The 13,999-nt window shown below is 35.6% G+C and overlaps 1 protein-coding gene across 1 annotated transcript in view; it reads left to right on the forward strand.

Moving 5' to 3' along the window:
• Positions 1–12,946, forward strand: part of LOC115222121 (E3 SUMO-protein ligase ZNF451) — a 55,741-nt gene extending 42,795 nt beyond the window's left edge. The window contains exons 7-9 of the mRNA XM_029792251.2: positions 1,021–1,607; positions 8,279–8,375; positions 12,688–12,946. Of these exons, the coding sequence (XP_029648111.1) occupies positions 1,021–1,607; positions 8,279–8,375; positions 12,688–12,867 (864 nt within the window). The 3' untranslated portion in view covers positions 12,868–12,946. The remainder of the gene's footprint in view (positions 1–1,020; positions 1,608–8,278; positions 8,376–12,687) is intronic.
• Positions 12,947–13,999: the final 1,053 nt, after the last annotated feature.

Genomic DNA, 13,999 nt, shown 5'->3' on the forward strand with positions numbered 1-13,999 from the left:
ACTATGGGCACACCAGAAAAAGATTCTCTTAAGTATCTAGATGGCTCACTAGCATTCAATAGCTTTTGCTACCTATGAAGTGTAAGTAGCAAGTCAGGTGGTTGCTCTCAATGTATGGCAGCCAAGGTAAGAATAGGTTGGAATAAGTTCAGAGAGCTACTATTGCTGCTGATAACACCTTTTATCCTTAGAGTGAAGGGCAGATTGTGTGACCCTTTTATTAGATCTGCAATGAGCCTTGAATGCTGAGAAAACTGAAAAGAAATGAAGTTAGCATGCTCCATTAGATGTGTAATTGTAAGTGCACATGAATGACAAAGTACAAATCTCTCAAGAAAAACTGGGAACAAACAGAATCAGATGTAATGTATAAGAAAGAATACTGCACTGGTATGGACATGTGATGTGTATATCGTGGAGTCTTTCAATTTCATTCAAAAAGTGGCTCTTAAGTGTAAAGAACTATCTACTGAATTACAGTTTAAGTAGCTGAGTATTTCCAAAACACTTTAACTCTTGACACAAATAATTAAGCAGAATAGGTATGACACTACAGGTCAAGACTGAGCCCTCAAATCACAAGTAAAGACATTTTAATGGACTTATTCTGTTTTCTGTCTATCCAGTTTTATTTACAAGGCTTGAGTCAACAGAAAGCTATGACAGATGATATCAAACTTGGAAACTGTTGATTTTAAAATGTGCTTCTTAACCACCTGACCATGTTCTTTTAATTTTAACCTTAGCAACTCTTAATTTTCATTAGTATTGTGCAATTAATTACATTACATAACATACTCTCTAGAAGAACTTTGGTAGTAGAACATACCCACATGCTCATAAACATTTATTTTTCTTATCTTCAGATTTAATTTTTTATTAAAAAGTCTGTTTTTGGTTAACCTTGGGTTTAGTCCTAAAAACATACCCTATGGCTTTTCATATTTTCATTCATGCTCCATATCTACATGTTTTGCTTTGTTTAAAATGTAAGAATATGAATTTTATTTTATTTTGCAGAAAGACATATTCTCAAATTATATAGGAGAGGTAACCTGCTCTAGTTGCGAGCAAATATTTCATAAAAGTACCAATAAAATTATTGGCATGAAACATCAGTGTACTTTCGATAAAAGTGGTATTCTTTTGAAAACCAATTGCAAATCTTTTCGGGAATTTGTTTTGCGAAGCAGTTTAAGTTTACATGTTCTAAATTTGCACATTACATCTGCTGATTTAGAAGTACAGAACCCCAAGGCCAATTGCCACCATGACAATTTAAAAACAAATTTGAGAGTACTTTCAAAACGATGCAGAACTAAAGCCTCTGTGAGTTCGAGTAATTTTACCTGCAATAATAGACCATCAACACAATTTCCATTTAGTTCAAAACAATTTAACCCACCAACTATTTGGAGTACTCAGGATCTTGACTGTTACAGAGAGAAGAGCGAGTTTATAAATAAACTGACACAAATGAAACATATAATTTTCCTTGACCTGGATAACTGGACAGGCATTTTCAAACATGTTCATCGTTACTTCCCTAATGAAACTTTTCTTTGGGCATTTTATGGGGCCAAAACAAAATGGTTTCCACCAAAGAGGTTAGTTATTTGGATTTCTTTTACAAATGTTTTTCTTGTTTAATCCTTCGTTAGTCTCATTGAGCAAGCTTATGTTCAAAGATGCTCCAATTGTGGCCATCCTATTTTTATATTAAGACATAGAATATCTAGGACTGCATTATTCTTGTATCTTTCTTTTTGTAAGATAATATTGTGTAACTTGAGTATGATTTAGCCATTATTTCTAATGGGTCAAGCAACCACATAGAAGCTCCTAATTAGGTTGTTCTAAATTTTGTTGTTGGTATATTGTGTTCTTTGTTTGTGTTCATCATGTGTAGCCATTGTCTAAAGACAAAGAACAAGAAATATTATAACTGTCAATTACATATGTAAAAAAAAAAACAATCAGCTGCAACAACGGTAAAATATTTAACAAAATATGTACAGCATATGGCTTTATTTAATCAGCTTATCATGTAGACAATGTTCTGCAAAGAATACTGGTAGTAACAATAAGACAATCTTGTATTTCATGAAGCTTGGAGATACCTGGTATTTTCTCAATGTATTGGTCAGTACCATTTTTAATTAAACTAAGTGCACTGACTGTTTCCAGGATTGTTCCTTCTGTTTTTATATTTTAGTCCAAGGACAAGAGTCAATGCTGACAGCCTTATAAATTTTCCCAGAAAGAGAATAATGTAATTGAAGATCAGCTTGAACTTTTGCAATTTACTTAAGAAAATGCAGGCAGTGAGGTAGATTTTAGTGCAAGATTTGAAGATGAGAAAAAGTAGGGAATGAGGTGAGGCAGGTGCTTTGAATAGAGGTAGAAGAGATAGTGGGAAGATTCAGTGTGTTAGTGGTTGCATTGTGTTTGTGAATTAAAGTTTAACAGTCATTCAGATGTTATCTTGAATGTTTGTGTGTATGCAGGAACTGCTCTAACCGAGATATTGAACTGTGAGAACATTTGTATCACGTAGAGCAGAGGTTCTCAACATGGACCGAAAAGGGGTGCTAGACATGTCAAAGAGCATGTTAGGCTTTAGGCGGTGGTGAGGTAACATAATTAACATAACTATAGTTGTAATTACATTATACATGATAAAACTAGTAATGATTATTAAAATAAAATGAGAGATAAGTATGTATTATGGCTAAAGACATGATTTCTAACGTTATATTTCTGTTTTGACTAATATTTTTTAAGCACAGTCTTGCTTATTTTCTTCATATATTGTGATCTCCATTATATTTTTTTCAGTGATATAATTATATACAAATGTTGTGTGCATTATCCTTTTAAAAAGTTAGAATGAGTGGAAAAAGAAAATACCATCAATATTTGAGTGAATATTTGAAATATAGATGTATTCTGTCTATAAAAAATGAGCAATTGCCATTATGTTTAATGTGTGAAAAAACGTTCTGAAATGAAGCAACGACGCCTTCAAGAATGATTGAACATTTACAAAGAAAGGCACCCAGATAAAGCCAGAGAAGACGAGGACTACTTTCGCTAAATGAAAATTATTTAACAAGTTGTCTTACTCTCAAAGGGTTGTTTACCAAACAAACTAAACAAATAGAGTAGGGGTTGGTTGTTTTTTAAATTTTGCAACGTGTGGAAAACCACATACTATTCATGAAACTCTTCTCTTACCAACTACAAATGAAGTTTGGATACTATGAATTGCCTAGGTTAAAGTGCTGTAACAGCATCAATTCGTCTCAGTACTGTAGTGGCAAGAACAGATGACATGGCAAAAGATATAGAAAGTAAATTATGTGATGCTTTAAAAAACAAAGAATTTTTTTCACAATGTAATGAGTCGACTTTATGCCACAATAAATCTTAGGTAATGGCCTACATCCATTATGTAAATTCAAATCAGAAAATTATTGAAGAACTTCTGTTTGTTGAAAAAATGGTACTTCACACAAAAAGTTCTGCAATTTTTTAGGTTGTTAAAGATTTTTTTAATGCTAAGAATATTCCACTCACAAATATTATTGCATTTGCAACAGATGGAGCACCAGTTATGATAGGCCATTATTGTAGATTTATAGCACGTTTAAAGGAAGCAGTTCCACATATATTTGTAGTTCACTATGTTATTCTTGAGACCACTTGACTGCAAAACATCTTAGTGGTAGACTTCATAACACATTGAATGATGTAATTAAAACAGTAAATAAAATCAGTGCCAGTGGCACGTAAAAAGTGCCATCCAATCGTGGCCGCTTGCCAGCCTCGTCTGGTACGTAAAAAGCACCCACTACACTCATGGAGTGGTTGGCATTAGGAAGGGCATCCAGCCGTAGAAACACTGCCAGATCAGACTGGAGCCTGGTGCAGCCTTCTGGCTTCCCAGACCCCAGTTGAACCATCCAACCCATGCTAGCATGGAAAGTGGACGTTAAATGATGATGATGATGATTCACTAAATGAATGTATCTTTCAGAAGCTTTGCCATGATAAAGAGAAAAAATTTAAGTACCTGTTGTTTCATACTGAAGTGCAATGATTTTTTTTTAATGAAAATTGTTTAAAGTGTTTTTATAAGCTCTCTAATACTGTTTTAGAATTTCTTAATTCATATGATGACATGTGTAATAAATTAAGCAATGAAAGAGTTGACATTGCATATCTTTCTGATATTTTCACTAAATTAAATGAGGTTAACATAACATTAATTTACAAGGAAATATGAATTTAATTAAAGCAAAGATAATTGTAAAAGCATTTATCAGCAAATTATTGAGAAAAGGTTTTCTATATTTTCTAAGCCTACGCATAAAAGAAAACAATGATAGCAATTTCATATTAGATACAGATATAGATTGCTATTGTTCTCATCTGCAGACACTGAAAGAATATTTAATGATAAGGTTTAAAGATTTTACTGATTTTAACGAACATGATCGGGTCTTAAATCCCTTTTTGATGCCAACCAAGTTTACATGAAAAAATTATCATCTTAAAAAATGATTTTGATGCTCAATATATTTCCAATAGCTTGGTTATGAATTATTCTGGCCCAAAATGCAAAGCAAGTATACTCAAATTTGGCAAGAAATTAAATTACTGTTCATTGCTTTTCCTGCTTCATACTTAGTAGAGAAAGGATTCAGTGTGGTGTCACAATTTCTGACTAAGCAACAAAAGAAATTAGCAATAAGTCAATGAGGAGACTTACAACTACTTTTGACTAACATTGAATCTGAAATAGAAAATTTAGCCAGCTCTCATTGGGCACAGAGAAGTCATTAACTTGCAAACTTTTGTATTTATTAATTTTTTATCATTTCAGTTAAAAATGAATTGTAATATATAATCCATTTTTTAATAAGATATATAAATTATCATCTATGTTAAGATAGTTTAGTCATGTATCTCACTTGCCATGTTGGTAGGTACTAGGCATAACAGCTACTTAAAAAGAGGCAAGGAAAAAAATAAGTTAAGAACTATTGATGTAGAGGCTCAACAGCTGTTCAAAGCTAAAGTAGTTCCTGATCTGATAAGAAGGCCTAGCCTTTAAAATTCAGTTTTAGCTATGTTATGAATATGTTGCAGCTATGAGAGATCATTACTATAACCTGCCTTTATGAATTTATGACTTTGTGCCAATGTAAAATATTATTCTACCTTTATTGTTTTTATATACAAACAAATCTTAATATTATTTTCAAATATTGCTATGAAAGAACATCCAGCAACTAAGTGATTGACTGTTCAATCTTCCACACGTTTCATTCTACAATACAATACCTATTTCTTTACTACCCACAAGGGGCTAAACACAGAGAGGACAAACAAGGACAGACAAACGAATTAAGTCGATTATATCGACCCCAGTGCGTAACTGGTACTTATTTAATCAACCCCGAAAGGATGAAAGGCAAAGTCGACCTTGGCAGAATTTGAACTCAGAACGTAGCAGCAGACGCAATACCGCTAAGCATTTCGCCCGGCATGCTAACGTTTCTGCCAGCTCACCGCCTTTCCTACAATACAATATCTATTATATTAAAGTGCTAACAACAGATTCCTGAGTATAAAAAAAAACTCTGTTACACAATAGAAAGGGGATGGTAAAGGTGTGTGTGCAAAAGAAAGATAGAGATTCAAATTTCAGCACACATACAGATAACAACAAGCTGTAGGTATGAGAGAATGGGGGATGTGTATATATGGCATACACACAGATGACAATTAGCTGTGGGTGTATGAGAAAGGACTAAGGTGTGCATATATGTGCACATGCCATAAGTGTTTATCTGTGCCAACCATATAATAATAAAGTGCTTCTCAAATTATTTTCCTTATTGAAATGGTGTTTTGTCTGTTACAACAGACAATGATCATAGAGCATGACAGCAAGAATTGAATGGAGAGAGGCAGGAAAGATACTGGGAAAGACTGGGGGGAGTCCAAAGAAAAGAAAGAAGAATTAGGAATAAAGAGAGGAGAATCAGTAATGGGGAAAAACATTAACTTGGAAGAAAAGGAATGAAATTAATGCAAGAAATGTAGCTGGAAGGTGTCATATGGAGAATGTTGAAGCCGAAGCTAATAAGGAAAGAAATTAATCAAGAAAGAAAAATGATAGACAATGTTTAAAAAAAAAAAAACAGGAGTGGCTGTGTGGTAAGTAGCTTGTTAACCAACCATATGGTTCCGGGTTCAGTCTCACTGCGTGGCATCTTGGGCAAGTGTCTTCTGTTATAGCCCCAGGCCGACCAATGCCTTGTGAGTGGATTTGGTAGACGGAAACTGAAAGAAGCCTGTCGTATATATGTATATATATATATAAGTTTGTGTGTCTGTATTTGTCCCCCTAGCATTGCTTGACAACCGATGCTGGTGTGTCCACGTCCCCGTCACTTAGCGGGAAGGCAAAGAGACCGATAGCATAAGTACTGGGCTTACAAAGAATAAGTCCCGGGGTCGATTTGCTCGACTAAAGGCGGTGCTCCAGCATGGCCGCAGTCAAATGACTGAAACAAGTAAAAGAGTAAAAAAACTAAAAGAGAGAATGAGAAAGCAGGCTAGAAAAGAAAACATGACCAGAAAGAATAGACAAGGTTCCTTAGAATTTATTTAAAGGTTTATGAAGGGAATGACAGGAGAGGTATTTATGGTCAACACCACCGCAAAATGGATTGTGGAACTTCCAAGTGTACTTCTAGTATGTTTTAAACATAGAAATATACATTTGTATACTTGATTTTTTTTTTTTTTTTTTGCTTATTCTTCAATCTCTATAGAAGTGGCATTTAGAGTCTGCAAGTATGGGACCATCTAACCTAGTAGTATGAATGCTAAAAGGTTAATTTCCCATGTTAGTATATCCTTTCAGTTCAGCAGAAGGTGTGTTACAGTATTTCTCTCTTAAGTTATTCTATTCAGTCATCATCATCATATGTCCACTTTTCCATGTTTGCATGGGTCACATGGAATTTGTTGAGACAGATTTTCTATGGTTGAACACCCTTCCTATTGCCAATCCTTACCTGTTTCCAAGCAAGGTAATATTTTCCCATCGCTTGACATGTTTTTACAGAAGACTGGAAATGAACCAACTCATTTGTAGGATGATGATGATGATCAATCACACCTATGTTTGGAAAAGGTTACACACACACACATACATATATGCATACACTGCATGCATACCTACATAACTGGCTTCTTTCAGTTTCTGTCTACTAAATCCACTCATAAAGCATTTGTCAAGTGTTATTGTAAAAGACACTTGTTCAAGATGTCTTACAGTGGGACCAAAGTCAAGGCTACATAGTTGGGGCAACCTTCTCAACCATACTGCCATGCCTGCACCTATATATATAAATTTACCAATGAAACAACACATTAGTTTATCTCTTCTTTAGATTTTTATTAATAATTGCAGTTTGACTTGTTCTTTTGTGTTGACACATTTTTTCCTGCTCTGCTCTCAACCAAGAAATTTATTGATTTTATTTCAGTCAATCAAGCAATTTCATTATTTTCAAAATAAATTCTAATCTAGCTTCTTTTGTTTTTTACATGCACAAATTCTGTACATCTTTTGTTATCGTGGCACATAATGTCTCAATGGTGTTATCTTGCAAAATGCCATAAACCACTTCTGGGTTCATATAAATTACTTGACCGTGGCAGGATTTAACTCAGAACCCACAATACCAGAATAAATATTGGATTCAAATTTTGGCACAAGGCCAGCAATTTCAGGGATTGGGGTAAGTCAGTCACACTGACCCCAGCACTCAACTGGTACTTATTTTATCAACCCTGAAAGGATGAAAGGCAAACTCAACCTCAGCAGATGCCAGAATAATCATTTGCAAGGCATTTTATCCAGTACTCTCACAATTCAGCTAATTTACTACCTATTAATTAACCTATTAATTTGAATTATTATCATTCAAACATACTTTGGTAGCAGGAAAAAATAACCCCTACCAAATAGTATATTTTTCTTAGCTTTATATCTTCATAATTTTAATATGAACACTAAAGAGTTTTTTAAAAAATGATAGAGAATCAATATTGTTACTTATGTTTGGACAAAAATTGAAGCCAAAATTGAAGCTAATGGTAAGTTAGTAGTGCAGTGGTCATTATTATTACCTTTATTTGCCCATTAACGTTTCTGTCTTGGCTATCTTCTCACTATGTTCTGTCTTATTTTCAGTGATGTTTATAAGAAACTAGTTCAAGATGGTTGCTTCTTTCTGAATCCTAAAAGTGGTCATACAAAACAAGCAGCGGATTTTGCTCTTGTTCTTCATGTAAGTAACTCTACCTTCAACTTGCAAATGGCTTATTTTGAAAGGTCTTGAATTGTGGCTTGGCACCAAATGAAAGTTTTAACCTACATGATGACAGACAGACGTGGAAATTTGTTGAGTCTAATGAGACATGGAAAAGAGAAAACAGCTAGTCTGAGAAAACTGTACCCTCAATAGACAGCAATGAAAAAGCTCCAGGAAATTAAACAACAGCAATCTGCCATCCGCTATATATCTTCATGATAGGCTTATAACCAGGTACAAATTGCTATCCTCACATGCCCAATATTTGTGCAATAAAGACCCACCTTTTTGACTCTTACTTCTGTCAACCCTGGTTTCATCAGTCACAAGAACATGGCACACTTTTTACACTGTGATGTTTTTAGCATGGCTGGTTACAACTTGTTTCATAAAGATCACATTAATCGTTGTGGAGATGATGTGATGGTCTACATTTGTTCAAACTTTTCAGCAATTCCTTGTGATGATTTGAACCAACCACAACAAAAGTTATTTTTCTGTGCTATACATATAAACATGTTGACACTTCTTCTTGGATTTGCTTACCACTCCTCAGACTACAATCTAGACTCACAGCTTTTTGACATCCTCAGAGCTGCAACTAGGAAAACAGCTACATGTGTTTTCATTGCTAGTTACTTCAATTACCCTGTCGGCTGCAAAGTGCAAATGGTCTTCTTGATTTAGTACTGAATTTGTGCTGGTCCCAAGTAATCCTCTCCCCCACAAGAAGTAACAACACTTTGGATCTGCTCTTTACCACTACCCCTGAAACGGTTATCAGTGTCACTACTAAGGAACCTTTAGGCATCTTTGATCATGATATGATCATTGCCAATCTGTCTCTTATGGGCAGAAACAAAAACCATCACCACCTCCAAACTGCTTGCTTTGACTGGAGCAAAGGAGACTGGGACTCTTACTGCACTGAGCTACAATGGCCAAACTGGCTTGGATTTTACAATTCTGGAGTTGTCAGTACTGCACTTCAGAACACCCTCAATTCAATCTGGACTACATGTGAAGCTTCCCAAAAGTGCAATTTGGGAGATGCAGCAGTCAGGGAAGAACATCATGATGTTGAACAGCAATACAGTGTATGTAAAGCAGAGGAGAATAGAAGAAGGTACAACAGATCATTTAACCATCTCAAGCAGTTGACAAAAAAGGCAATGCTTAAATTTGAACAACATATAGCAACCAACCCTGACAGTAAAGTGTTCTGGAAATATGTATGTTTGAAGCAGAGACCTTATTCTCCTGTTGGCTCTCTTCGCAATCCCCACACGTCGGATTATTGATGATCACAAAGAATATGCAGAACTTATTGCTGAATGCTATGCTGGCATTGTCACTGTTGAAAATCCATATGCACCATCTTCATCTCCTCTGGCATCAAATTCTATAATGTCTGTGAAATATACACCTGCAATGCTGTGACACCACCTCAAGAATAAGCACAACTATGCCTCTCCTGGTTTTGGTGGTGTTACTTATCTGCTTCTAAAATGCAGCAGGTTTTTTCTTTTGCACCAGCTTTCATTCTTCTTCCAATTCTGTTTTAATATCTGTCACCCCAGAGCAGTAGAAAATTGCCTGTCATTCCCCTGTTCAAAAAGGGTGATTGCACATCACCTGTCAACTACTGCCCAGTCAGTCTTACTAGCTGCATCGCCAAACTGATAGTCTTGTCAGAGAAGCATTCTGGAACTCTCACAGCCTTATTTGACCCTCACAATTTGGATTTATCCTCAACTCCAGCTGCTGTGGCCAACTCCTTGAGTTTCTTGAAAGCATCACTGATGGTAGCTCATGGGTGGATGTTATCTATCTTGACTTTGTTAACCCTTTCGTTACCAACCTGGCTGAAACTGGCTCTGGCTCTGAGTATAAATGTCTTGTTTTCATAAATTTTGAATTAAAATCTTCCACCACACCTTAGTCACAATTTATGTTCCTAACACTAGCTTAATGATAACTAAAATGTTTTACTAAATTCTTTATCATATTTAAAGTAATTGAAAGCAACACAGAGCACCTCAAAATAAATACAGTAACGAAAGGGTTAAAGCTTCCAATTCTGTGTCTCACAAACCACTTATGGCAAAACTCTGCAATGAGTGTGAAAGATGATCTTCATAACTGGTTGAACTCTCTTATTCTCAGTCAAAGACAGGTAGCCATAGTTTCAAGACATCATTCGTCACCCTATGAGATGATACCTCTGGGATCTGTTCTTGGAGCCCTGTTGTTTGTTGCATATATTAATGACAAATGCCAACTTGAAGAATGTTACAGTGTTGAAATATGCAGATGACATCAAACTGTACCTTATCTTTCGTGCAGTCAGACCCAGACGTACTGCAGCAACAGATTGCTGACTGTGAACAAGTGCACCACCATGCATTTTGAGAGGAAAAGCCTAACTTTTATGTACTCCCTCAACACCAATCTTAAGAAGTCATATCTACTGGGTGCTGTTTGTGCTACCTGCACTATTGATGTTGGTATGCAACTTGCAGGACTATGAATCACTGGAGGCTGGGCAGGAAGCTTCATACTAGGTGATGAGGAGGTTAAACTATGAGAAGCAAGATGGGCCAGAGAAGATTCTTGTAAGTCTGCCTGGGTTATTTAATATACAGAGCTGTTGCTGTTTCAACCAAAAGCTTTTGGCCTTAATGATGATTTCCACTTAGGAGTTTTCTGATCCCTTAAACTTATTAACTAAAAAAATTAATTGAATCTTTTGTTTTTATTTTCAAAAGGTCTATTCTGCTATTCTTCATGCATTGTTTTGTATCCGTTTTTTTTTCTTTTTTTCAGAAGTAGCAATTTATTCACTTTCTGAATCCTTAGCCTTTACCTTCACCTTCATCTGCTGTGTTGGTTTTTACCATTCTTGGCTATTTTTATGTGCTTTCCAAATTTTGTGTACGTTTGTATTCATTATGGAGAACCTTTTTTTTTAGCTCACTAATTATGGAAAGTTCTTTCTGTGGGCTTCAATCTGTCTCTAAAGTCTTGTTTCTATGCCAATTGTTCACTGCTGCACTTCTTTTTGGTTTTCTGTAGGAAAAAAAATTATTTACATTTCTACTGCAGAAATGTAAATAAATTCAATTACCTCAGTGGTTTTTGAAATATCATTTCAATGCAAACATTCTCTTTCAGCACTGTTGAAGGCAACTCTTTCTTTATACTGTTACATTCCCTGATGCTAGTGCACATTATTTTCAGTTGGTTATTACTCTGGATATCTGACTATTGTTTAGTTATCTGTATATCTTTTATTGAGGTTTCAAGTCCAGTCAATGGCTGGAATGGTTCACTTAGTGCTTCAGCACTGCCAGCATACTTGACTGTATCATTTGGGATCTCCTGTACTTTGTCATCAACAGTGTAATTCTATTGATTATTGAAAGCAATAGCAAGGAAATGGGGTGGGGAAACTGGTAGGGTTTCTATTGACAACAGGTTTTAAATCCTGATATCCAAGTGTTGTTCTACTGTGTCCATTTCACATTTGACTACAGATGTTCAATTTTTTGCAAGCTAGCTTAAGATATTTTTGGTGCTCCAGTTAATATTTTCAATTACAGGTATGTCAACATACTTAAGTACCTGTGATGAGTAGACGTTTTATCAAAATCATCACCATATGTCTGTTTTCCATGCTGGCATAGGTTGGACAGTTTGCAGGAGCTGGAGAACTACTTGAGCTCCATGTCTGTTTTGACATGGCTTCTATGGCTGGATGCCCTTCCTAATGCCTACCACTTTACAGAGTGTACTTGGTGCTTTTATGCAACACCAGCATGGGTGCTTTTACATGGTACTGACACGGGCGCTTTTTATGTGGCATGGGCATCCACAAGCCTGCAAGATTAGGAACACTCAGTTGAAGAGGGATCCAGAGGATATGCCTGTATGCAAAGACAACTGCATATTTACTTAACTTGATGTGTTTTCTCAAGCACAGCAAACCACTAGTTTTTAATATTGTTATTCTGTTAACAATTTTTTCTTGGGAATTTATTTATTTTTATTATTATTAACAGATTAACCAGAATGGTAAAACCAGAACATCAAAGAGTTTTCTAGTTCCATGCTTAATATGCTCAGCATTCAAATCCTTCTATAGCTTACTTTCATCCTTATAAAATTGATGATATAAACATTCAGTTATATCCCTCTTTCAAAATTTCTATAATTATATAACCAATGTGCTACTAATCATTATTTAACACTAAGTAATACTATTACTATAACTCAATCTAATTAACAGGTTGGAAAGATGGATGAACGTTTACCTGAGCACATCAAATTCACAATATTGTCTGGAGACAAAGGATTTTATGAAGTTAGTCACCAGTTTGAAAATTCCAAGAGGCACATGCAAATTGTTGATCCACATCATTTTACAAAAGAGTCATATAACTCCCTTTTTCAGTTATCACAGAATTAGGTTCTTCTACAGAGAAATGTATTTTGTATATTTTATATTTTTGTATGGTTATAATAAACTGAAATGTTGCTTTTTATTTCATCATTGTTTTAATGTACGCTTTTCCATGTCTACTTGGGTGAAACAGAATTCATTGAGGCAGATTTTCTACACTCATGCCTTTCTTGTCACCAGGCCATGTCTGTTTCTAAGCAAAATAATATTTCCCTATGGCTGGATATCTTTTTGTTTAAGATTGGAAACAAATGATATCATTTAAATGACTATGACCCTCTTTTATAATATAATGTGATGTTAAGACAAGGAGATATAAACACACACATGCACACACAAACACACACACACACACACACACATATATATATATGTATATACTCTTTACTCTTTTGCTTGTTTCAGTCATTTGACTGCAGCCATGCTGGAGCACCACCTTTAGTTGAGACACGCAAACATATACATACACACACACCACACACACACACACATATATATACAATGGGCTTCTTTCAGTTTCCATCTACCAAATCCACTCACAAGGGTTTGGTCGGCCCAGGGCTAGAGTAGAAGACACTTTCCCAAGGTGTCATGCAGTGCGAATAAGCCCCGGAACTATGTGGTTGGTAAGCAATCTACTTACCACACGGCCACTCCTGCGCCTATATATATATGTGTGTGTGTGTGTGTGTGTGTGTGCGTGTATATATATATATGTATATATGCAGAGTTGGGCACTGTTAATTGAAAAGTTAACTTCATTAATCATTACTCTTTACTCTTTTACTTGTTTCAGTCATTTGACTGCAGCCATGCTGGAGCACCGCCTTAAGTTGAGCAAATCGACCCCGGGACCTATTCTTTGTAAGCCCAGTACTTATTCTATCGGTCTCTTTTGCCGAACCGCTAAGTAACGGGGACATAAACACACCAGCATTGGTTGTCAAGCAATGCTAGGGGGACAAACAAACAAACAAACACACACACACACACACACACATATATATATATATATATATATACATATATACGACAGGCTTCTTTCAGTTTCCGTCTACCAAATCCACTCACAAGGCATTGGTCGGCCCGGGGCTATAGTAGAAGACACTTGCCCAAGATGCCACGCAGTGGAACTGAA

Source organism: Octopus sinensis, linkage group LG19, assembly GCF_006345805.1.
Source record: "Octopus sinensis linkage group LG19, ASM634580v1, whole genome shotgun sequence".
Classification (NCBI taxonomy): domain Eukaryota; kingdom Metazoa; phylum Mollusca; class Cephalopoda; order Octopoda; family Octopodidae; genus Octopus; species Octopus sinensis.